The sequence below is a fragment of the Serinus canaria genome, chromosome 1 (assembly GCF_022539315.1).
Source record: "Serinus canaria isolate serCan28SL12 chromosome 1, serCan2020, whole genome shotgun sequence".
Taxonomy (NCBI): Eukaryota; Metazoa; Chordata; class Aves; order Passeriformes; family Fringillidae; genus Serinus; species Serinus canaria.
The window spans coordinates 105,794,505-105,808,790 of NC_066313.1; the positions used below are offsets into that span (position 1 = coordinate 105,794,505).

Genomic DNA, 14,286 nt, shown 5'->3' on the forward strand with positions numbered 1-14,286 from the left:
TGGGTTCTGCAATACAGTTCCATTATCTTTTTTTATAAGATTCATCAGGCACTGCCTGATTCTCATTAAATTCCTGTATTTCAATTGCAGGTTTTTATTTCCTTGATACATTTGTATTGACTTCTCAACAGGATTTGAAGTCAGTAGGATTATGCAAAGCATTAAAAATTTCATATCCAAACAAACAAGTTAATATACTTCATTTTTGTTTCCACCCTTGCAGGGTCAAAAGGCATTCCAGGTCTAGACTAGCCAGAGATTTTTATTTATCAGATACATTCATAATTAAGATGGGATGCAGTTTATTTTCCTCAGCAGGCTTTTTTTGACTCTGTAATACGTGCATTTTGTGTACTGTATTCTGAGAGAAGACAGACCTTCTGAATATGAGTTGTTAAATAAAAACTTTGGGGTTTAGATAGTCATATATTGTCCATTCTTGAACTGAATAAACATTTTGCTGTTCTTCATCAATGCATTTCAGAAATGTATGATTATTTCTTTCTGTAAAACTAAAGTATTACCTAAAAACTCTTACCAATATGTATCAAATGCAATATTTCTTAACATACCATTTTTTGAACCTTTATTTTCTTTGGGAATTGGAAAGTGCATGCAGAAACAAGTATTTGTATCTCATTTCTGAGAGCCAGAATCTGTAAATCAGGGTATTTTTAGCTACCTGCATTTTCCTTCTGCATCCAATAGAGAGCTGTCATCATTTCTCTCATTGCTCTTTTTGTGGATGGATTCCAGCCATGAAATGGAATTCCCTGTTTTATCTGCTGGAGGAAGGGAAACTTAATTTATAGTGTATTATCTACTCTTCAATGCCTCTACACATGGACACTCTCAGGAGAGTCTGGCCTAACACTTGTTCCCTTCAGGAATGTCCATGAGGAGTTGAGGGAAGTAGGAAAAGCACTTGCAGTCCATCCCCAGGCATGGCTGTGTTCATTCCTCATATGGATGAATTGTTCAGCTCATCACTTTGAGGTGATCACTGAGGCATGAGGCTGAAAGAAACCAAATTATTCAGGCCTAGAGGGAAGTGAGGGGAATTGTGTGGAAAGAGGAAAAAAGCCGTCTCTTATTCTTTCCTTTTTGAAGAGATTTCCAAATATTGGTTTCTATGTTACTTAGTCAATGAACTTGCACAATAGGAGATGTCCATGTGCTCACCTGTGGTGCTGAAAAAAAACCAAATTTGCAGTAGTGCAGTTGCAGGGCTGGATGCACTGGAGCCTCAGCATCCTCATGATCTGGGTAATTTGTGTGATGTGATGTATGTAATGTATTCAACTGGAAGCATAAGAATCAGTGGTGTTTTGGAATTCACTCTTCACATCTTCATAATCCTTTGCAAAAAGAAGATCACTGTCTAATGATTTGTAACCAAGTTGTGACTGACCAACCCTGGCTGGATGCCAGGTGCCCTCAAAGCTGCTCTGTCACCCCCCTCCACCATGGTCTGCTCCATGGGCTCCATGGGCTCTCAGCTCTGGCACCTGGAGCACCTCTTTCCCCATTGGCACAGGGTAATTTTCTAGCAGCTTCTCACAGAAGCCACCCCTGTGGCCTGGCCATGGAGATCCATTACAGTAGTATACCACAGACCTTGAACAAGTTGAGATTAGTTATGCCTAATTATGCTAATCAGTGCTGGCAAATACCACCACATGTTTCTAAAGCAAAAACACAGTTCCCTTGCTGCCCTCCTTTTACAACATTAAAAATCAAATGATTAAGGGACTAACTGCAGACTAACTGCAAATGAAGCAATGCACAAATATTTGTGTAGGCCAAGAAAGTGCTAGAAATGCATTAGTGTGGTAGTGCATTGAATCATTATCTCCTCTTGCTGGCACTCAGAGCCCAAGAACAGTGTAGCACTGACCTGATGTTCCTGCATCATGCACTGCAGATGTACCTCCTGGGTAATTCAGGCTGATGGATTCCTAAGTGTTCACAGTAACTGCATATGTAAAAATCCTTGGGTCAGAGAGTTTGATGGAAAACTGGAACATCAGAAGAAAAGAGATTGCTTCCAGCTTTTCTCCTTGGACAGCAAACTAAGGGAAGAAAATAATGAATACCTGTGTCAGAATAATCCTTTTAGGATTGTTTCATTTGATTCATCAAAAAAGGTGAGGTTTTCTGTATGATTCAATAAAATAGAAAGAGGCTACTTCCCCTCCACAGCCTCAGAAGAGCTCCCATTTAATGGTTGAGAGTTCTGGAGTGAAGGGAGCAAGTCTGTTTCAAAGTTGCTCAAGAAAACTTATAGACTTAAACATTGATAAATGCAGCTGTCTGGTGTTTGTGACTCTGGGTACTAGTCATAAATATTTATATCAAAACCTTCAGAGCGTTCTGGCTGTGATACCCCCAGGCAGTAGCAAGCATAATTTTGGATGTTGACAAGCAGGATTTGTTTGTTCAGTGTCAGCTTGAGCTGAACATGTGTCTGTCTTCCAAGGACTCTTCTTGGACACCAGCTTCAGTCTTGTTTCACCACCTATGACTGATGCTGAATTGAGGTCTGTGCATTTAGGACAGTTTAGCAATAACTGCTGAAATTGTAGGCCCAGCTACTTACCACAGTGAGCAAAACTAGGAAAGGCCTTTTACCATATCAAATAAAAGGGAAGGCTTTGAAAAACCTTTTTCTCAAAGGCATGTTTTTGGAGGAATTCTAGCATGAGGTTTTGGGTGTCTATTTTAGAAGTGACCTTTGTTGACTCTCCTCTTCTTATTCAGTGTTCTTAACAGAGGACAAAGCCAACTCTGTGTTGAAAAGATACCCAAGAGCTAACACGTTTCTGGAAGAAATAAAGCAAGGTGACATAGAACATGAATGCAGAGAAGAAATCTGTAGCTATGAAGAAGCAAGAGAAGCATTTGAAAATGAGGAAAAAACGGTATGTTTTGCTGTGTATGTAAAGATGGGTGGGGTGTACTTACATTAAGCTTTTGGTTCTGCTGAGTGCTTGTGTGTTTTCCAACATTGCATTAGATTTGGTTTTTGACCAGGGAAGTTGTACTGGCAAGGCCAGTGATTTAGTGGCTAGAGTGGCACAGGGAACCTTGCAGATTTCTTCTGAAATTTACACAGGTGACACATTTCACTCTTCAATGGCTGAGCTCTGCATCAAAAAAAACCAGTGTATTAAGGCATACTGGACATTTTAAGTTCTTGGCATCTTTTTGTTGGTGTTAGTGTGTATCTCACACATAGCTGGGGAAATGGGTAAGGCTGGCATGAGAATTTTCTGATTTATTAAAATGAAGTTGTAGGACATGTGGTTTCCCTTCAAAGCTGCTTATTTTAGAAGCTGTGAAGTGCCTGCACACTTGTGTTTTTACCTCCCAAACTTGACTTTGCATGACTGTTCCTAATGATAGCTCATCGTGTAATTAAAAATAATGTGTACAATGAGACAACTTGTATAAAATTCTAACACAATATCACTGCTGCTTTTTGTTCCAGTCACTAGAGAAAACATAACCTAAACATGTTGTCTCTCAGCTTCTTTCTCCCATTTAAGAACATTTTATGCTATGGTAATTACCATTTCCCTTGCAGAGGTATTTGGGAAGTAGTTAAATAGAAATAATTACATTTATTTTCTGCCACAAGTATTGAAGAAGCTTTCAATAAGATTGACCTTTTATCCATTTTCACTACTGTATTTTTCCCTGGCTGCTCTATCCTGCTGTGGGGAGTTGCTAATGGGCCAGGCTCTGCTAATGTGCAGTGGTGCCTGACCAGCCTCATTGGGCTTTACTTAGTGCATTGTCCCCCAGCAGTATCCATCCACACAGCCACTTAGTAATACTTAACATCTGTGTCCCAGGGGAAGGGAATGGATGCAGAGGACTGGGAACATGATCTAGTTATGCAGAGAAACACAGGATCAAAGTTTTCATAGTATAGACAGACTGGAATTCAAATAGGGGGCTGCAGCTTATTTATCTCATGATAACTTTTTGTCTAATCTCTGTATTTTTTATCTTGTCTGCTTGTTTCTTTGTTTTTCTGCAGTCTTCTGGGCAGGCCTGCAACATGCAGATTTGTAATATTAAAAGAATATCAAGCAGTTCCCTTGAGTTATTTTTGGTGCATGAGTTTTTAATTAACATTGTGTATGTCAAGTGTGCATACATGCCATTCAGTATTTTCAAGACAGGCTTGGGGATTTTGACAGATTCTGAATTAGTATTTGAAACAATAAAGTTAGTTATAAAGATAAAACTGTTACATTAGGCTAGAGCCAACAGTGAAGAATTTGAAGGATTTTGTGGGTAAAACAGAATACGAAATTATTTGTTGACAAATGTAATGCATGTGGAGGAATTGGGGACATTCATTATAATATATGATTGGCTCTAAACAGAATTCAGGAATGAGATCTGGATTTCAATCTATGAAGACTTCAATTCAATGCTGAGCAGTTAAACAAAGCCAAAACAAAGAACCCTGAGTTCTAAGAATCTGATATAAAGGAACAGGGATCAAAATAAAGAGCTTACCCACATCTTGAGTGTGTACAACTCTCATCTCCCTATCTCTTTAAATTAGTAGGTGAGGAAGGACCAGAGAAGTGTGACAATTGATCAAAGATATGGAAAGACTTGTATAACAACAATAGATCATAAAATAATTGAATCAGGGGATATGTGATGATGTCTGTGAGATGAAGGCTGAGCTGAGGTCAGTCACTTGCTATCCTTCTGATAGCAGAGCTAAGAGGGCCTCAAAGGAAACTGGAAAGGTGCAGGTTCAAAGCAAATAGAAGTCTCTCCTCACCACAGCTAATGGAGCTGCAGACTGCCTTGCCACAGGATGCTCAGATCCTAAAAACTTGTACTTGAACAGTGATGTAAATGAAGGGAAGGTAAATCAGTCTGGAACCATTAATTAAAAGGAATCAACTTTGGCTAATGAAGTTCTTAAGGTACAAATATATGAAATCTGGGAGAGCATCACTCAGCAGCAGCACAGTAGCCTGCCTGTGTTTGAACTCTTTCAGCAGTCTCTAATGATTACTGTCAGAGAAGTTAACAGATAAGGTGAGCCCTAGGTGTGACCTTGTAAAGCTGTTTATTGGTGGTGCTTATAGCCTGCAGGCAGTGCTGCATGTGGTCACTGGTCAGGTGTCAGAGGTTGTTGGGAGGCTAAAAGATTTATTCAAAGGTTACTGTGCTAAGTAGCTGAATGTGATTGTAGCACTGATATTAATTTAATTTCCATTAACTCATTTTTTTTAAATTAAACTGCATGAAGATTTTAAAAGCTGGAAGTCACAAATTTTCATTCCTGTTGCAAATTTCCAGTGAATTTTAAATATTGCAAAAATTGCCAAGTTCACTTTGTTGTTTTATTCAAGCAAAACAAACAAGCTACTGCTAAAAATCCTAGTAAGCAATGCAGAACTTGTCAACAGCAGATCTAAAATTATATGATCAAGTAAGACTTCCAGTGTTGCTCTGTGTGTAATTATGGATGCTGGGTAAATTCTCATATGAGTAGATGTGAATCTTTTCCTGCTACTTGAAAGTGGGGGCAGACCAGAAGGGAAGAGTGTAGCAGGTGCACTCACTTCCCCTCACTGCTCTGTTCTCACCCTCTGCCTGGCAAATACCAAGCAGTTTTCTGACTGGTTTATTATCAGTCCACCTTTAAAACAAGTCAGGCAATTGACAGAGAATCATTTGAGGAAGACAATGCTGCCAAATGTAGTAAAGGCCTTCCCTGAAATTCTTAAGAGACTGTGAGTCTTGACTTCCTTGTGGATTCCTTATTTGATTGAGCATTCAGATCTAGCTAACTGATACTCTGTTCTGAGAAGTATTACAAATGAAAGGGAAACAGAATTCTGGAAAATTTGCTGTAACTGTCTTTGGGATGCCTGTGAGAATTCCTCTTCATTATTTCAAGCTGGATTTGCCAAAGCACTAAGGTACATTCAGAAAAATAGTTCTTGGCAGGAGTATATGTTAGATGTTTTCTAAGTATTTTCCATTGCAGTTATCTGATTCTGTGGCCTGCTTAAGTTTTTCAGCCTTATAAGGCTTTTACACCTGGTATTCCCAGTTGTACAGTACTCAGAGATAAATGATTACTGAAGTGCCCTTTTCATTAATCACAAGTTAGTAATTTTGTCAAGCAGAAAGTCCTTTCTGTTGTTAAAGAGACCAGCAGTTGTGGGAGGGATGTTTGTGCTGGGAGTTTTCCAGTTTATAAATTACTCTTTAACTTTCTGTGTGAAATTTACAGATACTTTGTAAATTTTCAGTATTTCCCCTCTTGGTCTTTTTCAAACAGTAGTTCTTTCACAAACAGCAGTTTGTACAAATCCTCACACTGTGTAAACTCATCTAAGTTGGCTGTGGCTTTGTTAGGCAGGATTTGACTCTGACCAGATGTCTTGTCCTTCTCCTGCACCATCCCTTTACTCTGCAGTGTAGCTGTGGGCTGGCAGAGCAGAGGGAGAGCTTGGCAGCTGTGCAGCTCAGACCTGAAGGATGCATTTCCTGCAGTTCCCTGTCAGTTGTGGCAGTCTGGGGCTAAAAGTCTTTGTGCTTCTCATGGAGAGCTGACTTGCAAAAATGCCAGCTGGGAACCCAGGATCTAGTATGCTAACAAGGTTATTTCTTGTGGGGTTTTATGGAGTGTTTTTTTTGGTTGGTTGGTTTTTTTTCTGTTCCACTAAGAACATCTAAAGGTTTGGTTTTTTTTAATGACGAAGTAAGTGTTTCTTTCTTGGTGTTTTTCGCCTGTGTGCAGAACTGTATTCCTCTATGAAAGATAGTGTTAGACCTAAAGTAATTTCTAACCAGGGAGTGGGGAGTGTCTAAACTGTCTTAAGTTTTCTTTGCCTTGCATGTAAATGAAAAAGGACATTAAACTGCTTTCATCCTTAAGGCAGTTTACACTCTTTTATCTCTTTATGCATTTGTCTGGTCATATCACCAAGTCAAACATCCCCAAAGCATCACACCCTGTTCTCTCTAAGTGCCTGCCACTCTGGGAGAACAGAACAGATTTTCTGCTGCTTTGCTGAGTAGCAGAGTGCCAAGGAGAGATGCTGTTTCAGCTTTCTGAAGATACAAAGACATTTTCTACAGCAGATAGATCTGACCTAGAAGTAATGTGAAAACAATATTCAAAGACCAGTCACTATTTACTACCCTTCTAGTGGAGAAGGTGCATTTCCTCTGCAGTCTGCAACACATTATAGATTGTTAGGGGAGAAGTGTAATTTCTTCTTTTTCATCAAAACAATCTTTCTCCTCCAAAGAGTCTTTAAAATGACATATCCTTACACTGTATATGTAATGACTTTCAGTAAATCTTTGGTCTTAAAAACAAACATTGTACAATTTTATTTCTTTACTGCCATTGAGGCTACAGAACAGTGATGTGGGAAATTTGGTCCCATTACATACAGCAGGATTTTCATAATCCTAATTAATGCTTTTTTAGTTAACAATATATTGTTTATTCCACTAAGTAATCTAGTTATCTGTATTCTTGCCAGATACAAAAGTAATATGTATTCTTAATTGCTTGGTGGTCTGTTGGGGAGAGGGTTAGGTGTTTGGTTCTGCCAGGTTTTATCATGCAGAGATCCCAAAAGCCTTCAGTTGTGCAGCTGATGACATTTTTCAGTGTTAGTTTCCCCCAAAATAGATTTTTCTAAACTCAGAACTGTTGGTTTGGGGTTCACTGTGGAACATGTGTCAAGGAGGGCTCTTGTAGAGAGTCCATCTTACAGTCTTTCTTGCTCTGTTTGAGGCCAATGCCTCCTGACACAGCTTAGATGATTTGGACCTGGGTTCACATCAAGGAGGGACATTGTGACAATCTGCTTGTGGTGTCAAGCCTTAAAATTTAGGGAAAATGCCTGATCCTGGATTGATGTAGGAGTTGAAATTGTTTTGGTTTTTGAATTTGCACATAGACGTAAGAACAACTGAATTTATCTTTGGAAAGGAAAATTTACAAGAGAGTCAATTGTTTCATGTACATGACATTGCTCTTAACCAGAGTAAATCCTGATCCAGAAGAGTTGATAGTGTATGTTTTGTCCACGGTGTCCTAGTTCTGCCTTTGTACAGGGAAAGCTTGACCTCCATGCTAGAGGGATTGTGCTGCTTCTGGACTCAAGCTGCCTCTGGGGTAGCATTTTCTGTTTAATGCTCATCATGTGGCATCAGGCCTGAGCTAAAAAACATGATGAATCTGATTTGTCTGTGCACAAAGTCAGTCTGCAGCCTAAATACATCATTTACTAGCAACTAAGCAATTACAATTTCAATTCTACCTGGTGACTATTTTATAAATAGTTGCATGAAATGTGTGCTGTCGTTTAAAATTAATGTGATGCTGGCAGGAGGATGAGAGTGTCAAGTCTGTGCATTTTTAAAGAAAGAGTTCAGAGATTCTAGCATGGCCAGCGGCGGGGGGGGGGCTTAAATACAGATTTTTGGGGTTTGGGTTTTTAATTATACTATAATATACTAAAATGTTCTAAATTATGATTACAAAACTCAGTGGAAGTGTTTCATAGTAGGAGAGACATTACAGGTGAGGATGGCTATTCTTTTGAGGCAGGGTATGCTTTTCTTTTGTGCTGTTTCTTCACAGCATTCACTGCAGAAGAAATTTGATGGTAACACAATATTTGTGCTCCCATTTGCTCATATTAATATAGCAAAGAGGACTTTCAAGTATTGGTGTCACCCTTCATCTTTGTTTTTGCTTGTTCATATTTTCACTTTATGTTCCATTTTTCTGTAGCTCTGTTTTCAAGGTTTCTGAAATATTATAACCTGTGTAATAGTCTCACAGTTATGGGGCTATTTTTAACTGTAAACAGTGGATCTGGATCAACTCAAACTAAGCTGACAGTGATTGCTGTATGAGCCAGAGGGTGGGGCATGTCTAAATTATGATAAAACAGTGCACCATAGCTGTGCTTAGCCAGAATTGTCTGTCACTGTGAGCTAGTGTTTCTGTGTCAAATTGTACTAGTGTATTATTTCAATTTTAGAACAAACAAATCCTAAACTTGTGCCTTGAGTGGTGCTGACAGATTCTGATCTACCAGATGGCTGATGTGAATGCTGATTAGGCAGGGGGTTTGAGATTTTTTTCCTAGTTTGTTTTGTGGTTTGGTTTTTTTCTTTTCTGAGTGTATTATCACTTAGTCTTGTCTCTGCTGCATGTTTGTAAACATGGAGTGCAGATATAAGAATGTTAAAAGTGGTGAGGAGTTTGTTTACAAAACCAAATCCCTTTTGTATCACTAATCACGTAAGAAGAAAAAGTGAAAGTTTCTGTGTGCTTATCCATGCCAGCTCTTATTTTGATCATCAATATTTGAAATGCCTTTGTTTTTGTCCTCATTTTTTAAAACAACTTGCTTACATTGCTTGTTTTTTATTAACTGTATTATTGTTTCTGACATGTTGTGTCTTGCTCTTCTAGAAGGAGTTCTGGAAAGTCTACAAAAACGGACTCCAGGGAGAAAGTAACACAGGACATAGCTGGTATTCATTTTACCTTGCATTTCCATTAATCATTGGCCTTTTTGTTATCCTCATTGTGGTTTTTGTCATCTGGAGATGCCTGTTCAAAAAGAAAATGCGCAGGCAGTCGGTGTACGTGCACAGGGGAGCCCCCGGAGCGCTGGGCGATGGTGCTGATGGCAGAGGGCCCCTCCCGCCGCCTCTCAGCATTGTTCATTCCCCGCAGGAGGAAATGTATGAAGTCAGTGGGCTCTCTCCAGGAGGTCTGAGCTATTCGGATGCACGGTCAGACTCAATATCCACAAGGCTCTCCAACTGTGATCCTCCTCCTTCCTATGAGGAAGCCACTGGGGAAATCAGTGTGAGAAGAAGCGAAACTGAACAGCATTTAGATCCACCCCCACAGTACGAAGACATTGTGAATTCCAGTTCAGCCAGTGCCATTGCACTGACCCCCATTGTCACCAGTACTAAATAAAACAAGAAGAACGCCATGGACTTTTTAAAAATCATTAATCATTTTGTAGCACTTTATCTTGGCTTATTATGCATTTCTGTAATTTAACGGACTTGTATACAATGAATTTCACCTTTTTTAGGTTCACTTGTTCTTTGGGTTTGGGATTTTTTTTTCCCCCTATCAAATGTCTTAAAAGATAAGGAATCTGTATTAAGAGTGTAGTGCAGATACAGATGTGGTGCTCTGTCATACTTCTCAAAAGTACCTCTCTTTTGAAGGATGTCACTTGTTTTATTCCAAACACTGTCTATGTTCCCCACAGGATTTGTGGGATACCCCTCCCCTTTCTTACTGCAGACTGTCAGAATTCCCTGCAATAGGGAATACTTAAGCAACATTTTAATAGTTATTTACACTAGAGGGGACTGATTTTGCAGTATTGCCTCTTGTCTGGTTTGTTCCTTGTTCTCACCTCGATTTTTGTTACATGCTGCACCCTCTCCTGGCCCTCAGGAGGCTGGGAGCCTTTGTGTTCAAACCAGGATCTCATGTAGAGAATGCTGGTGTAACAGCAATAATTCCAGAGTCCTAGCAGGAGAGGTGTGTTCTAAAGCTTTTGCTATTACAGCTCAAAGTTCTGTAAATGCTTAGAAGCTGACAATTCAAGACACTAACTGGTGAATTTAATGGTGTAAGTTTTTGTCTGTGTTCTGCCTTTCCTGTTTTCCTATCTGGTTTTATTTTTGTATTCTAGAGGTGAGAAGTGTGCATATGTTAACTTCAGAACTTGAAAGTTCGTGCAACAGTAATAGTGAAATACTCAAGAGTGGATAAAATCCTGATCATGGACTTCCTACTGTGATTTTCGCTGGGACCAGGATGTAATCTATAAGCACATACACCCAAAGGCATTACTGTCCTTTTTAAAGGGAGAAAAAGGAAAGAAAGTCAGTATCTAACTTCCTTTTTTCCCCAAATATGAAAACCTTCCTCAAGGTTTTGCCAGCTATAAGCCCTTTCCTCAAGTTCTGATACTCCCTTGCCTACTAACATGTACCTTGTGTACACCTTTTACTGGTGCCTGTGTAAATTCTTTGCAGAGAATATAAATACCTTTTTTCAACAACAAATAAATTTATTGCTTATCCATTCCAACAAGGAACTCTAAGAACATGCAGGCATAACCAAGCATTAGTGTGGAGTGACTTTTTGAGGCTGAAGAGATGGATGCAAGTTACATACAGAATTTCATCCACTTGGTTTAGGTGGGACAAATTCTAGTGTGGTGATTCTTCTTTTACAGGTTGGTTTAAAAGTTAATTGCTCAGTTTTCTAAGTATTAAGTTTCAGTTTTCTGTCTTCCCACACCAAGTAGCATGGCATTAGCTCAGTACTCTTTTGTGTTCTACTAATCAATTAAGACCAACTGAAAAGTGTTGAGCCCTGAAGGACTAAATTATGTTATGTTAGCTTTCTTACAACAGAAACCCAAACTCTTTCAAACACCCCAGATGAAATGCCAGTGCCATCTGTTTGAAATTGCTCTTAATGTCCCTCTCATGAGCGCTTGGCCCAACTGTTCCCAAAGGATTTTTGTGAAGGAGACTGGAAGGAAATGGATGGTTATAGATGGGTGTGTAGATGTTCACTTTGATAAGAATATGATCTAACCTATTGACAAGTACAGTCAAGAGTTCTCATTTTTGGCAAAGAGTAGGTTGCCTTTGTTGCCTGCTGGGGATCTTCATCTGCTAAGGCAAGTTGTATTAGAGATGAACTCCTGGCCAAACTCGTGACTCCATTGTCAAAACTATAATTCGTATTTATATTCATTATATATAATAGATATATTAAGATAAGTAGATAAGTACAGTATATTTTGGACACTTGTAGTAAAAATTGCCTGGGTTTTGTTTGTGGACTCTTAGACCTTTTCTTTTGAAGTGGTTTTAGCTCTTGTGAATCCTGAATTGCCACTTGTGGAAGTTAAAGCTCCTTTCAAACCGAGCAAGAGTTAATAAATAAACTGCTTTAGGCAGATTCAGCAGAACAAAGTGCCTCATCCCAGCATGCAGAAACCACCTCAGGAAGAGCTGGTACTTCAGTGTCTGTGCCATATTGGCACCTCCTGTGCCTGCCAGCACAGATAGGAGTTTTAGCAGTAACTTCCTTGTCAGGATATAGGACTTTCCTGTAGGAAATGCATGGAGATCACCCATGTTGCATTAGGTTGTCTAGCAGCTGTCATCATCCCTGAACATGGGCAGTCTGCTTTAGTAGCTTAGAGATGAGCTGGATCCTCCCTTCTCTCTGTGTTCTCTTTACTCTGTATTCCACTGACACTTTTGAAGAGTTTGTTTGTGGCTCCTAAGTTGAGTATGTTACTATATCCTGTTACTGTGTTCTGTAAATAATTTTATGTGCAATCCAAAATTGATGCTTGCCATTCCAAAAAAAGTCACAACCAAAAACTTAGTGATCTATGAGTTGAATTAATTTGACAATGCCTTTTCCATGAGAACATGAGTATGAAAGCCATTGTGGGCTATAAATTTATGTCTTGGTGAATAAATTTAATATCTAAACAAAACCTGTGTGGGACAGTTGTGCAAATGCATTTCCTCTGAAACATGAACAGTTTTCTCCATGTTGGAATAGCGTCATCTTACAAATTGTTTGTTCTGTTTTGTGAAATGTGGGAAAATAGCTTAGTTTTGTGGTTGGCTTTTCTAACCTGATTGAAAAATAAAATTTTATTTGTACTGGGGTTTTTTACAGCTTTTTTTTCCTTTTGTTTTACCTATCCTGTAATTTCATTGTCATGCAATAAATATAAATTTATAGTCATACCTCTCTAAGGTTTTGCAGCTCTGAATGCAGTGCTGTCTTGACTGATGACATGAATATTTAGGATACTGCCTTTCCCACTTCTGAATGTAACATTGAATTTCACCTTGTATTGGGACTCAAATGATTTAGCTTCTAAACTAACTTAAAGGTGGCACTGTTTTAAGAAATTATGGAAATTAATGATTTACTTAGATGATATTAACATAAGTGAAGGTTGTTCTCTCTTCACTGGATGTAAATAACCTCTGATTACAGTATTGTATATTTTAAAGGGGTTTGGTTTACATTAAATTATCCTATTTAAACATTTTTGCCTATGTTTATAGAAAATTTTTTGTAACATTTGTTTTTCAATATGCTAAATAAAAATTTTTAAGATGCCTCTAATGTTTCAAAATATCAATTTTCCACAACTACAGTGAGTATTAACTTTGTGTATTTAAGTGGTCTTTTAATTTCCACTGTTTTGTGGACTTAATCAGTTTCATGAATCAGTTGTTTTGATGATATAAAATACTGTCATAATTTTGTTTGTGGGTAAGCAATTCTATTGTTCTAAAATTTGGACTCAATTTTTATCAGTTGTCAATTTGTATTATTTCCTATTTTTTTAAAAAAAGCATTTAACACTGAGATGAGCTCATTTGCTTAGAATCTGGTCTTGATGATCCTTCTTGGTCCCTTCCAACTCAGAATATTCTGTGATTTGTTGTAGCCATAGCTAAGTCACAGGCTTAGGGAAAGGAAACTAGCAAAAAATGTTGAAGTTGAACTAATTTCAAAGTTCCCTTCAGCCACTTGAAAGTGGTTACAACATGTCATGTCAGCTCTAGGAATGATGAATTAACAGAAAACAGAACCAAACCCAAGCCTGTGTAATGATCCCTGCTGGAAACTGAAGGTCTCTGTTTCAGGCAATGTGGTGTTTTCAGGGTCCATTTTCTTAGAAGGCTAATTTATTATTTTATGTTACTATATGATATAAAAGAATGCTATACTAAAACTATACTAAAGAATAGAGAAAGGATACTTGCAGAAGGCCTAACAAGATACTAATGAAAAACCCGTGACTCTCTCCAGAGTCCTGACACAGCTGGACTGGGATTGGTCATTAAATATAAACAATTCACATGTTGGATAAACAAATCTCCAGCCACATTCCAAAGCAGCAAAACAGGAGAAGCAAATGAGATAATATTGTTTTCCTTTTTTCTCTGAGGCTTCTCAGCTTCCCAGGAGAGAAATCCTGGGCAAAGGGATTTTTCCAGAAAATATGACAGTGACACGGCAACATAAAGTGAGTGTCATCCCTTCCCACTCTGGTAATCAGGATAAAGTGTCCCTGGGATTGTCCAGCAGGGCGGGGTCTGTGGGAGAGGCTGGAGAAGCCCAGGGTGAGGTTGGTGTCTCAGAGCTGTGAACTCAAGTGCAGTTTTGTG

The 14,286-nt window shown here is 38.7% G+C and overlaps 1 protein-coding gene across 1 annotated transcript in view; it reads left to right on the plus strand.

Moving 5' to 3' along the window:
• The window catches only part of PRRG1 (proline rich and Gla domain 1), a 30,811-nt gene extending 17,582 nt beyond the window's left edge, over positions 1 to 13,229 (plus strand). Inside the window, exons 3-4 of the mRNA XM_050974446.1 lie at positions 2,761 to 2,921; positions 9,497 to 13,229. Coding sequence (XP_050830403.1) covers positions 2,761 to 2,921; positions 9,497 to 10,015 — 680 coding nt within the window. The 3' untranslated portion in view covers positions 10,016 to 13,229. The remainder of the gene's footprint in view (positions 1 to 2,760; positions 2,922 to 9,496) is intronic.
• Positions 13,230 to 14,286: the final 1,057 nt, after the last annotated feature.